Genomic DNA, 13,604 nt, shown 5'->3' with positions numbered 1-13,604 from the left:
ATATAATTACTGCTGTGCAGATGTTGGTCATTTCGTTTCTTCTTTCTTTCTTTTTTTTCTGAACAGCAAATGCGTGTATCCTTCTTAATGTCTGTGCGTGTGTGGGGTGGGTGTTTGAGCGTCTGGATGGACTGTCAGTGTGCCCTCAGTGAGTGCAGGCCTACCACTGTGTGAGTACATGCGCGCTTGATAAGTACCGAAGCAAGCGCGACAGTTCGTTCCCACGTGATGGTGGCTGTGTGCACACCGGCTCACGATGACTTGCTGACCTCTTTCTTTAAGTCCGTTATAGTTCACATAGTCTTCACTCACATGCTTTGAGAAACACTCCATTTCATCCTTTGTCAGTATTCTTTGAATCCACATCTATTTCTGCAGTGTGTGTGTGTGTGTGTGTGTGTGTGTGTGCGCGCGTGTGTGTGATCTGTGAGCGTGAAATGTTCCAGGAGATCTGATACTCTGCATGTCACAATCGTCATCTGGTCGCCTATGTGGCTAGAGAGACAGCGACTGGTTGAAATTTGACTACCGGTTATCTTTCTCTGCTGAGTGCATCACGCTGTACACTGCTCTCCAGTATTGTACTGTGTGCTAAGTGCATGCTGTACACGGCCCTCCAGTATTGTACTATGTGTGCTAAGTGCATGCTGTACACGGCCCTCCAGTATTGTACTATGTGTGCTAGGTGCATGCTGTACACGGCCCTCCAGTCTTAGCACAGACACGCGCGCGCGCAGACACACACACACGCTCACATGTATACCCCACCCTCCCACGAAGCACAAACACACACACACACACACACGCACGCACGCACGCACGCACGCACGCACACACACACACACACACACACACACACACACACACATCCTACCCTCCCTCCCATCTCCACCCAGGACGAACCAACATACAGCCCCTTCATCATGGAGCGGCGTGGACAGACAGCTGATCAATAATTCACTGTGCTGGGCTGTGGGTCAGGACAGGACGGACATACTGAGGGCCGGTGGGCATTGGGGCCCACGGGGAAAATCCTGCCTGTAGGGCTCGGCTTTTATGGGGCTTCCCCACGGTGCTCAGGACTGTGTGTTGGTTTATATGGGGCTTCCTTCCTCACGGTGCTCAGGACTGTCTGTTGGTTTATATGGGGCTTCCTCACAGTGCTCAGAACTGTCTGTTGGTTTATATGGGGCTTCCTCACGATGCTCAGGACTGTCTGTTGGTTTATATGGGGCTTCCTCACGATGCTCAGGACTGTCTGTTGGTTTATATGGGGCTTCCTTCCTCACGGTGCTCAGGACTGTCTGTTGGTTTATATGGGGCTTCCTTCCTCACGGTGCTCAGGACTGTCTGTTGGTTTATATGGGGCTTCCTCACGGTGCTCAGGACTGTCTGTTGGTTTATATGGGGCTTCCTCACGGTGCTCATGACCTACTTTTTCTGGACTGGGGAAAAGAGTGAGGGGAACATGGGATTCATGGGGAGGATAGGGAGGTGGAGGAAGGTGTGGGAGGGTTGAGGGTTTAGGGGAGATGGGGTGGGGGATAAAAAAAAAAAAAAAGGGGACATGTTCTCCAACATGTTTTTGGATTCCGGAGCGGGTTTTGTTGTTTTTTGATGAGTGGAAAGTATAGGTCATGAAGGTGGAAAATGGTTAAGACGCTCGTCCTGCCAATACTGAGAGTCCGTTATGGTCTTGGTTCGAATCCCGCTCTCGCCCTTTCTCCCAAGATTGACTGGAAAAATCAAACTGATCGGCTAGTCATTCTAGACGATAAACTGAGGTCTCGTGTGCAGCGGCTCACTTGGCGCACTGGAAAAGAACCAATGGCAACGGAAGTGTTGACTTTGGCAAAATTTTGTAGAAGAAATCCACTCTCACAAATCTCTCTCTCTCTCTCTCTCTCTCTCTCTCTCTCTCTCTCTCTCTATATATATATATATATATATATATATATGTGTGTGTGTGTGTGTGTGTGTGTGTGTGTGTGTGTGTGTGTGTGGAGTGATGGCCTAGAGGTAACGCGTACGCCTTGGAAGCGAGAGAATCTGAGTGCGCTGGTTCGAATCACGGTTCAGCTGCCGATATTTTCTCCCCCTCCACTAGACCTTGAGTGGTGATCTGGACGCTAGTCATTCGGTTGAGACGATAAACCGAGGTCCCGTGTGCAGCATGCATTTAGCGCACGTAAAAGAACCCACGGCAACAAAACGGGTTGTTTCTGGCAAAATTCTGTAGAAAAATCCACTTCGATAGAGAACAAAAATAAAACTACACTCAGGAAAAAATACAAAAAAATGGGTGGCGCTGTAGTATAGCGACGCGCTCTCCCTGGGGAGAGCAGCCCGAATTTCACACAGAGAAATCTGATGTGATAAAAAGAAATACAAATACAAAAAATATATATACATATGTCATATCCATCTACCTATCTGTCTAATTATCTCTCTCTCTCTCTCTCTCTCTCTCTCTATATATATATATATATATAGAGAGAGAGAGAGAGAGAGAGAGAGAGAGAGAGAGATGCGTACACTCGAGGCCTGACTAAACGCGTTGGGTTACGCTGCTGGTCAGGTATCTGCCTCGCAGATGTGGTGTGGCGTGTATGGATTTGTCCGAACAAAGTGACGCCTACTTGAGAAACAGAAACTGTAACAGACGAGTGAGGGTGACCCCGATGTTTTGTCTGAAGTATACACCTCGGACGCAGCTCTGGATATTTCGTCAATGTCTGTTGAGATTGTTGTGCTGTGAATTATCTTGACGTCAATGCAGATGTGTACCGTCTGGTTTTTATCAGTGTTCCCTGAATCACACTTGAATGTGGGGCGTTGATGGTAAAATTGGCCTTCTGCATTTGTGTCTGAACACGCGCTTTGAGCAGTACTTGTACAATAAAAAAAATATATAAATATAAATATATATATATATATATATATATGTATGTACGTATGTGTGTATGTATGTATGTATGTGTATATTGCTATCATTATTATTATCATTGTTATCATTATCATTATCATTGTTATTATTACTATTACAGTCATGTACGCACGTGTGTGTGTGTGTGTGTGTGTGTGTGTGTGTGTGTGTGTGTGCACGCGAGTGTGAGAGCGTGTGTGTGTGACTGTGTGTAGAAGCGGGTGGGTTAAGGAGAGGAAAAACGCAGGTCTGGCTCTCTGCAAGGAGGAACGAGCGTGAAGTGGGGGTGGGGTTGGCAGGTGGGGGGGGGGGGTGCCGAGGGATGGTTGGAGGGCCAGGAGTTATGGGGTGAGGGCGGGGGGGGGGCGTCAGTGGAGGTCAGGACAGGGTCAGGGTGACCTGGCCAGACAACCAGGTCGGCAGCGTGTCGCTCTTAACCACCTGATTAGAATACTGAACTGTTTAAACACACCTCAACTGTCAACCCCCTTCCCTATCTCCCTCCCTCCTGGTCTTCTCCCTCCCCTCTCTCTCTCTCTCCCTCTCTCTCTCTCTCTTTGGGGGCTTAGGGCATTGTTTTCCCTCAGAGTCATGCATTCAAATTTAGGTTTGAAATCCATACAGTCGTGTGGCTTTTCTAGGTTTTTTCCCCCAGTAGCCTAATGATGTGCTGTAAAGAAGGAAATAGAGGAAAGTATCTCCCGTGTATGAAATAGAAATTCTTTCACAATCATTCATGCTCTCTCTCCGGCTGTCTCTCTCTCCCTCTCTCCACCACCGCTGCCAACACTCTGGGGTACAGACTGAGGTCACATGATCCCTTTTGCCTCTGGCTCCCGATCCCGGAGATGCTAGGAGGGTAGGGGGACGACAGAAGAATGTACAGAATTGACCTTCCTGACACCCCCGAAAACGGAGTATGGCTGCCTACATGGAGGGGTAAAAACGGTCGTACACGTAAAAGCCCACTCGTGTGCATACGAGTGAACGTGGGAGTTGCAGCCCACGAACGCAGAAGAAAAAGAAGAAGACCTTCCTGACCTGACAGAGGGATATTGTCGGAAATTCTGACGTGGTAATCCGCATATATACTATGTCAGATATATACTTTCAAGTTATGTTAATAGAAACTTATCCCCCCCACCCCTCCAGTTATGGTAGTAGAGTAGTAGACTGTGTTGACCTATCAACACGCCTGCCTGTATAACATTCTACTTTTATCTGTAGTGCATCTGTTTGAATTTCTCTCCTGTCAAAGCACATTAATTTTCGGCTTTTGTGCTTCCACTGGAATAGCACGTTGTCACAACGCAACGCCATCCTGTGTGTGTGTGTGTGTGGTGGGTGATATGTGTGTGTGTGTGGTGTGGTGGGGGGTAGGTGGGTGATGTGTGTGTGTGTGTGTGTGTGTGTGTGTGGTGGGTGATATGTGTGTGTGTGGTGTGTGGTGGGGGGAAGGGTGATGTGTGTATGTGTGTGGTGTGGTGGTGGGGGTGGGTGGGTGATTGTGTGTGTGTGTGTGTGTTTGTAGAGTAATGTAGTATAGCCAGTGTACTGAGTGTAGTATGGTGTGGTGTAGTGTAGTGTAGTGTGGTGTGGTGTAGTGTAATGTTTTGTAGTGTAGTGTGGTGTGGTGTGGTAAAGTGTAGTGTAGTGTGGTGTGGTGTAGTGGGGTGCAGTGTTGTGTGGTGGGGTGTGATGTAGTGTATTGTGGAATAGTGTAGTGTTGTGTTGTGTGGTGTGGTGTGGTGTAGTGAAGTGTGGTGTGGTGTAGTGTAGTGTGTTGTGGTATAGTGGTGTGGTGTAGTGTTGGGTAGTGTAGTGTAGTGTAGTTTAGTGTAGTGTAGTACTTCATCACAAGAGCCTCAATTCAAAAACATAATTCCTCCGATAAGACATCTGATGACTCACAATTACAACAGGTTCATGTGATACATGCACACACACACACACACACACACACACACACACACTCCTGGATGCACAAAGAACAGAAGATGGGGTATGAACCTTCGTCTGAACACCAGCTAGAATTGGTTAATTGTGCGTTTTGGGTGAGGGCAGGTGAACGTTCGTGCCTGCATGCCACTGCACTGATGCTTGCACGCTTGGTGACAAATGGAGCGTGTCATTGAACTGCCCCTGCCGCGTGTGCCGTTTTGCTTTGTCACCATCTGACTCTGCACTGGCCTCTGAGCATTACAATCATAATGAGATCCCGTCTTTCTCGTTGTCATTTGTCTCAGCCTTGCACTTCGTGTGTGTGTGTTGTGTGCTTCTACTTAAGAAACAACACTGATTTCCCTGACTGGGTATAAATGCCAGTGTCCTCAGTATCTGAACCCATTTACGTCAGACTGGTCGCAAAAGAAACATCCCAACACCAACTTTCTAATGATTATAAAATTTAGTGTTGATTATTTAAGATGAATTTATTATCTTTATTTAAGTCACCTGAAAAGGGTCAGTTTTAGCGACCTTGTCGCTGAAAATTACAAACTGCGTTGAATCAGTTTAACATAGGCAAAGACAAATGGAATAGAGTTAAAGATGGAATTGCAACAATTCTGCCAGTATATAATACTTGTTGTTTACTTAACTGACAAAAGAGATATTTAATTAAATATGGTGTGTCAGAACCACAGTTTTCACCTCAGTCAAAGCCGTCAAGCTAGCCTAGCTGTGCAGTGAATGTCGTTAAGTGTTGACAATGAAAATCAACTTCGTAATTTCGAAATGCTTGATCTGTTCTCATCCAAACACTATAATGGCGTGGTTTTAGTTTCTAACAGCAGTCACATACAAAATTGTAAACTGTAACATTATATGTGACGAGAATACAAAATGACGTAAGCTTAGGGTTAGTTGAAATCTTTACACTGACGGGGGATTAAACTAAAATCAAATCTGCTTCTAACTGATTAAAGTGTGTGTGTAAGCACAACAAATATAATATTACAGTGAATGATACAGAGACTTGGTTTAATAAATGTTTAGGAGCAGTTGATTAAACGGGGCTTTGTATTTACAATTCGGAATGGCGTCATGCATTCTGCGCGAGTTGTTGAAGACCTGCACGTTTGTTGCAAAAAAGGCGTCTGCTATACAGCTTGTGTGTGAAACAGTATTTAAGCCAGCAGAGTGCTTGGCTAGATCTACATGCACGAAACCTGAGCTGACTATGAGGGAAGGAACACACACACGCGCACGTACACACACATGCACGCACGCACACGCACACACACACACACACACACAGAAGAAAAAAAACAGACGCAAATCAATGTATTCGAGGAGTCAAGTTGACCCAACTGTCCTCATTCTCCCGTCACTACTCTGTCACACAGGACAGTGCAGCTCTGTGAACAGTGCAGCTCTGTGGACAGTGCAGCAGAGCCTTCCATGTTATCAGTGCACACCAACACAAGCCAGGTAATGTGAGAAGATATCACTGCCTATCTGTGACACAGGCTGTTGCCGCGACAGTTTCATTCCACGATGAATAAGCGTTTTTCAAGAGGTGGGTTTTCAAGGCGTCGCGTACACACACACACACAAACACTAATTATGGACTTGGTGACAGATGTACATTGATAGAGATGAAAATGAAAAACAAATGTCAAACACTCGCACACAGAGTTGAAAGATCAATCACACATACACACATAACAACGCACGCACGCCATACACACACGCGCGCTCACGCACACACACACACGCACACCTCAGTTATGTAGGTCAAGGTTGTTCGTCGCCAGTCTCAACGTTCAGTGAAGGGTCGGTATATAGTGAGTGGCATGCGTGTTGCGTTGTTTTCCAGTGTCACAAGCCAGAGTGCGTGTTAACTACAGGTAGATGTTGAGTGTTAAGTATGGGAAGGCCAGAAAAAAAGCAAAGACACTTTCACCTTGTCGACTTTACAACAGTGACAATGCTCATGATGATGGCATGGATACATGGTCACATTGATACTTTGCTCAAAGCGCTTTACAAACACGGAGTTATCTGCGCAACGGGCTAGGTGGTGCCAACTGAGAGCTGCCTTTGGGCGCTCATCATTCGTTTCCAGTTTCATTCAGTCAGGTTTCAGTCACACACACACACACACACGCGCGCTCGTGCGCGTAACCGTTTACGTGAACGTTCAAGTGTTTGGCTGTTTGTCTTTTACCCCACCACCTAGGCAACCTTACTCCGTTTTCGTGGGGTTTTTTTTCTCTCTCTTTTTTATTTTTTATTTTTATTTTTTATTATGTTCTTGTTTCAATAACCCACCGAATGTTGACACGAATTACGGGATCTTTTACGTGCATACATGATCTTCTGCATGCGGTATACACACGAAGGGGCTGGATTCGGTTACTTGTAGGTCTGCACGTTCGTTGACCTGAGACTGAGCTGTTGAGTGTTTTTTTTTGGCGTATTGAGGATGTGGGTGGCTATTTAGATCGTGACAGAGAAAGGTAAATGAGGCTGGGGGCTACTGTGTGTGATGTGCACGCATTTAGGGAGGTGATGTGCTTATAGAAATGGGACTGTCATAAAGGCTGTTTCGGATTTTTTTTTTTTTTAAATCATTATCATATGTATCGGCAACTGAAGTTGCTGAGAAATGGAGTGCTGGAGTTATTGGGTGAATCATGGTAAAAAGTTGTTTAGTATATTATTGTGGTTCTATGTGACTGTTTTTATCACAATATACGTAAGTGATGTACATTGAGCATTATTGTTTTGACAGAAGGCGTTGTATTAACAAGCAATTAATGTTATTATTTAGAAATATCGGACATCAGAAACGTAAGTCTTTATAGTACAAAATCATGTCAGTCAAACACCTTTTATACCCCTCTGTTCGTTTGTGCTTACCTTAAGTCTATGATATTATTATAACGCTGGATTCTTTCAACTCATATAAACTTTGTCCCCCATGCATGCAAGTCACTGTTTTCGATTCTTTCAAGGTTTCTGCCAAGAAAAAGAAGTATCGCCATAACCCCGAGACTACCAACATGGCGGACATCAAGCTTTTCTACTTCAATGCCCGAGCCAGAGGGGAGATAATCCGCATGGTCCTGGTGGCTGCGGGCCAGAAGTTTGAAGATGTTCGGATCCAGATAGACAAGTGGGACGCTGAGGCTAAGAAAGGTAAGAAATGAGTCTCCATGGCTTTGATACGGGTAGCCAGCTGTTCGGCAATATCCACATTTCTTCCCTGTACTCCTCCGTTTATAAGGCTGGAAAAGTTATAAACTGATTAATAACATTGTGATATAATAGTCTACTACCCTTCCCCTCCACTCTCTAACTGGTTTTCTTCACGTCATTCGAGAGGGGAAGAAACGTAGAGTATATATTACAGTGTTCTTTGAAGCTCTGCAACTTTTTCCGTCTTCGGAACGAAAATGAATGGAATGAACATGTGGATATTGCCAGCTGTTTTGTTTTTGTTTATCCCTGCTTGTTTTGTTTTTAATTTATTTTAATTTATCAGTATGACCTGGTTATCGGGTTACATCTTTTATACTTGTCTGCTTTTTCCATTTTTGTTTTCTTTTTCTCAATTTGAGATTTATTAAAATTTGAAGATACTTCAGGTTATTCTAAGATTTACATCATCATCATCATCACCTCCTCTCTCTCTCTCTCTCTCTCTCTAATTTACATCATCATCATCATCATCACCTCCTCTCTTTCTCTCTCTCCTTTAAACCTCACACATTCTCTTCAGTTTCTCCATTCACATCTCCCTCCCCCCCCCCCTTTCTTTCTTCCACCTGCACCCCTCCCTCACCCTCCCTCACCGCCCCCACCTGTCTCCACTCTCAGTCCAGCCCCTCCTTAACCCTTTCATCGCCAGAGGTGCAGTGCTCGCTCACTGTACAAACCAGCTGAGCAGCAGTACACTTCTGTCTAAACCAGCTGTGCAGGAGAGGGAAAACTGTGTCAGCACCAACCCACTTTAACTTGCTATTTACTTCGCCTCCACTCATTCAGTCTTCTTCATTCGTTGCTCATTTTAAAGGACCCACACAGAACAGTCCACAAGTCTCTCTGTAAACAGAACTGTTGCATTGCAGAAACACCGTATGGGCAGCTTCCTTACGTCATCTACCAGGGCAGGAAGCACGGGCAAAGTAAGGCCATTGCTGCCTACTTTGCCAGGAAGTTTGGTGAGTCCACACACACAGTGCAGCATCACCATGTTGGATGGGAACCTGTAAAAAATGCGGCATATTGTGTTCGTGTTTTTGTTGTTTTTTTGTTTGTTTGTTTGTTTTTGTTTTGTTTTTTGTTTTGTTTTTTTGCTATTGCATACAAAGTGGCACTTGATATAACGGTATCATGTACTGAAACAACACACAGACACACAGAGACACATACACGCCCACGAACACACACACACACGCACGCACACACACTTATCTTTCAATCTATCCCTCTCTCACTCTCTCTATCGCTCGTTCGATCTCTCTATCACCCTTTGTATATATATATATATATATATATATATATGTGTGTGTGTGTGTGTGTGTGCGTGCGTGTGTGTGTGTGTAATTACCTATATATGTATATATGTGGGGGGTTAGCCATAGGTATGTATGTGTGCATGTTTTTGTGATGGGCAGTTTGAACAGGTGGGGTGCTGTGGAGGGATAGCACTGGAAAGATTTCAAGTGCATGCTGCACGTGCAGCAATAATTGTAGTCTCTTCGTCGTGCAGAACTGACGCTGGATTTTAACCTCAACATGGATGCGAACTGCTGCTGCGTATGTGTGTGTATGTCCATACACTAGCTTGTCCACAGGGTGTTTTATGTAGATTTTGATAATGTCGTAGTTTTAAACTACATTTTAGAATGTCTACTCACGTGCATCATTAGAACGAAAGCGGTGCAGTGGGACAGCGGCAGCATTGCAGAACACGTCTCTCTGTCATCAAGGCAACAAAGCCGGACCTTTCGTGCAACTTGTTTGTCGAACTCTAATATGTATACAGATAGATAGATAGAAAGGTAGACAGACAGACAAATAGAAAGATAGGTAGATAGACAGACAGACAGATAGACAGATAGGTTGGTAGGAAGTAGGTAGGTAGACAAATAGATAGATAGGCAGATAGATAGATAGACGGATAGACAGATAGATAGATAGACAAATAAATAGATTGATAGATAGGTAGCGGGAGAGGAGAGAGAGAGAGAGATTGTAACTTTTTTATTTTCAGAGAGAGAGAAATGCATAAAAAATATCTATTTGATCCCTTCGTTCCCCTTATACCTCTGTGTAGGCCTTAGAGAGGTGGGAGAGGGGGGTTCTTACTACCTAATGTGCGTAAAGCCATGTCTATTTCCCGGGGGGAGGGGGGTGGCTGGCCATGTATTTGGAGGTTCCAGTAGGACATCAAAGGAGGGGAAAAAACACCAACACAAATCGATGTAAATCATCTTACCTGATTCCACCATTTCCCTCCTGTTTACGTCCACACACCCACCCACCGTTCCTCTTTTATCAATGCCATGTAGATGTGTGTGCGGCCATACGCCTGTTTGTTTGTTTTTTGCAGGGTTCTACGGGACAACAGACGAGGACGCCCTGAAGATAGATGAGGTGATCCACCTTGGGGAGGATCTGAGGGTCCCTCACTGCAGAAACTGGGTGTTGGAGAAAGATGCAGACAAAAAGGTGAGATGCCCCAGATCTGTTGATTCAATTCGGTTCAAAACATTCACTTCATTGTCTGCTTCAGCTAGCAGTTAAAACAGATTTTTTTCCCCGGCTTATTCAAATGCTCGTCAACAAATATCACAGCAAAAAAGTGTTGTTTTTTTTTAAATAAATGATAATAATGATAATAATAATAATCAGTAACTTCCTCGTCCTTCCCTGATCACAATGCACCCTTCAGTTGTCATGTAAAACGAAAACATTCCGGTAAGAAAATATTACATTTTAAGATAAAGTAAGAACATTTTACAACAAAAAAAATAGTACGTTTCAATCATCAGACGGTCTGTCTGTTTGGGTCTCTCTACCTGGCTGCCTGTCCGTTTACTTGTCTGTGTGTTTATCTGGTAATGAGCAGTAGTATGATCTAGACGATTCTTTTTTTTTTATCTGTGCCAGAAACCGTGTGTTCAGGTCCTTTGTAAGTCTCCCTCTTCCGTCTGAGCAGTAAGTGGCGGTGGTGAGGGAGGAGTGGGGGGAGAGAGCGGCAGCTTGCTGACACAAAGGAAAGATGGAGTATATAAATGCTTCAGCAGATTTTTTTGCTTAACCACCCCCTGCCCTCCTGTCTTCGAGGAATTAAAAAAAAAAAGAAGATTGTCACGCGTATGCGCACCGCGCTTGGACCAGGCTTTGAATATTCATGAGGAAGCGAAGACGATGTTAAACTCGAGGACGAGGCTACACTCATCATTTTCTCCCAGCATGCTCTCTCAGAATGGTGAATTGGAGAAGCTATATATTGTCGTTGTCTTCATCTTAATCGCCGTCTTCGCTGTTGTCATCATCGTCGCCGTATTCTTCATCTGTTTCATCATGACCAGGTGGACTGCAACATACTGAAGAAAATGATGTCATAGTCATGGTCTGCGTCTGCCTCTCGCCTTGTCTTCCTCCACAAATGCTCTTCTTCATTGTTACATATATTTCTTCTTCTTTCTCCGTTTGTTCCCATCCCATGTGATGTCTTCCTCCTGTTCCTCTTCTTGCTTTCACTCTTTTATCTTTCCTTTTCCTCCTTTTAGTGTCGTTGTCATTGTGTTTTTTTTTTTTTTGTGTGTGTTTTTTGTTGTTGTTGTTGTTGTTTTTTTTGGGGGGTTGAGTTTTTTTTCGTGTGCTCCAATTTTTAATGGTCTTTCTTTTCTGTCTTTTTTTCTTTCTGTTTGTCTTCTTTCCCTTCATAATGTCTTTATCATTCCTTCTTTTCTTCCTTTCCATTTCCTGCACCTTTCTCTTTCTTCGATTTCCAACTTTCCTTTCTTCTGTCTTCCTCAGTCACTTTCCTGTGCCGGTTTTCTGCTTTCAGGAGGAATTCAAACAGAAGTGGATTGACATGTTCCCCCGCTACCTGGGCTACTTTGAGGCTCTGCTGGCTGAGAACGGAGACAAGGGACTGTTTGTGGGCAGCTCTGTGAGTTGGGAACTGTTATGATGGTGATGATGATTGTGATGATGATGGTGACGATGACAACGATGGTGGTGATGATGATGGTGATGATGGTGGTGGTGGTGGTGGTGGTGTCGATAGTGGTCATAATCCTGACACCTTCATACCCCAACCTCCTGACACTGTTTGTAACACCGTTACATTGTAACACTGTTACACTGTCATTTATATTATCTGTAACACTCTGTTACACTGTAACACTGTCATTTATGCTGTCTCTAACACTGTAACAATTATACTGTAACACTTTCAATTACAGTCTGTAACACTCTGTGACACTGCAACACTGTCTGTAACACTGTTACACTGTAACGCAGGTGACGATGGCGGACATGTACCTTTACGACGTTCTGGAGACGATGTTGAGCCTCAGCCCGGAAGCGCTGAAGAGCTTTCCCCTTCTGCAGAAGTTGGTGCAGAACGTCAAGGTCTTTCCTGCCCTCAAGGACTACCTGGCCAGCAGACCCAAGTCCATCATGTAAACTCTGAGAAGGCAACAAAGCGAAAAGACAAAAGTACCCTAACATTTTTCTTTCTTTTCTTTTTTTTCCTTTTTTTAATATTCAGAAGGAAATAAAGAGTTTTGTAAAAGGCTAAAATCGGAACTGGCAGATGAAGTTTACCCAGAATTTTTTTTCTGGACAGAATAACAGCTACAAGCACAGGAGGAGGAACAAAAAGATGACGATGAGGAAAGCAGTGATAAAGAAGAAAGAGGAAGACAAATTAGAAGATAACGAAGATGACAGGACAGTGATGATGGTTGAAAAACAAAGAAAAATCGCTACAACGGAAGTAAGAAAACAAAGGACGTCAATCTGTTTCAGAGCCAAAGAGATCAAACAGAAAATCATTTTTCCCAAAGAACTTACTCAGAGTCAGTGCCGAACACTGTCCATCAAATGTGACATTAACCAATGTCCTACTTGCGCATCATGTCATTTTATGTTGAGTTGTGATATATAAGGCGTCTTCTTGCTTGTTCTGGCATGATATTGTTCGCTGACTGTTTAACTATTGGTCTCTGGTGAACGGAACAATACTGTGTATCCTCTGTGATTTTGTGGTTGTAGCCCATGTATACATCACCTACATTATTCTGTCATTATTTCCCCGTTTTGGTACTGAAAATAAATCTTGGGAAAGCTTTTGAATGCATTTCCATCTATTTCAGTTGTGTGTGTGTGTGTGTGTGTGTGTGTGTGTGTGTGCACTTGCTTTTACGAGTGTGTGTGTGTGTGTACATGCGTATACGTGCTTTTGTGAGTGAGTGTGTGTGTGTGTGTGTGACCAGAAGTAACTACAGCTGGACATTGTGTGTGTGTGTGTGTGTGTGTTGATAGTAGGGGGAGATGGGTGGAAAAAAGAATGGACAGAAAAAGGAATTCGCTTGCGAAAACACCAGTGTACATTTTCTAAGGCATTCGAGTTGAGTCCAAGCGAAAAACGAAACGGTTGGAGCTAAACCAACTTCCTGGCTTACGCCTTTACGGTCAAGTTGTCAAA

At 44.2% G+C, this 13,604-nt stretch overlaps 1 protein-coding gene across 5 annotated transcripts; it reads left to right on the top strand.

Annotated features, from left to right (window-relative positions):
• Positions 1 to 6,313: 6,313 nt before the first annotated feature.
• On the top strand, positions 6,314 to 13,248 carry LOC143284611 (glutathione S-transferase 3-like). Of its 5 annotated transcripts, none has more exons than XM_076591449.1 (6): positions 6,314 to 6,358; positions 7,888 to 8,071; positions 9,004 to 9,096; positions 10,491 to 10,609; positions 11,958 to 12,062; positions 12,416 to 13,248. In XM_076591449.1, the coding sequence occupies exons 1-6, from the start codon at positions 6,329 to 6,331 to the stop codon at positions 12,578 to 12,580; spliced, it is 696 nt and encodes a 231-aa protein (XP_076447564.1). In that variant the 5' UTR covers positions 6,314 to 6,328; the 3' UTR covers positions 12,581 to 13,248. The 5 variants fall into 5 exon arrangements, with proteins under 5 accessions (XP_076447564.1, XP_076447566.1, XP_076447569.1 ...); XM_076591451.1 differs by having other exon boundaries at positions 6,337 to 6,446; XM_076591454.1 differs by lacking the exon at positions 6,314 to 6,358 and adding an exon at positions 6,570 to 6,703.
• Positions 13,249 to 13,604: the final 356 nt, after the last annotated feature.

This window comes from Babylonia areolata, chromosome 8, assembly GCF_041734735.1.
Source record: "Babylonia areolata isolate BAREFJ2019XMU chromosome 8, ASM4173473v1, whole genome shotgun sequence".
Classification (NCBI taxonomy): Eukaryota; Metazoa; Mollusca; class Gastropoda; order Neogastropoda; family Buccinidae; genus Babylonia; species Babylonia areolata.
This window is presented reverse-complemented; position numbering and strand designations above follow the sequence as displayed.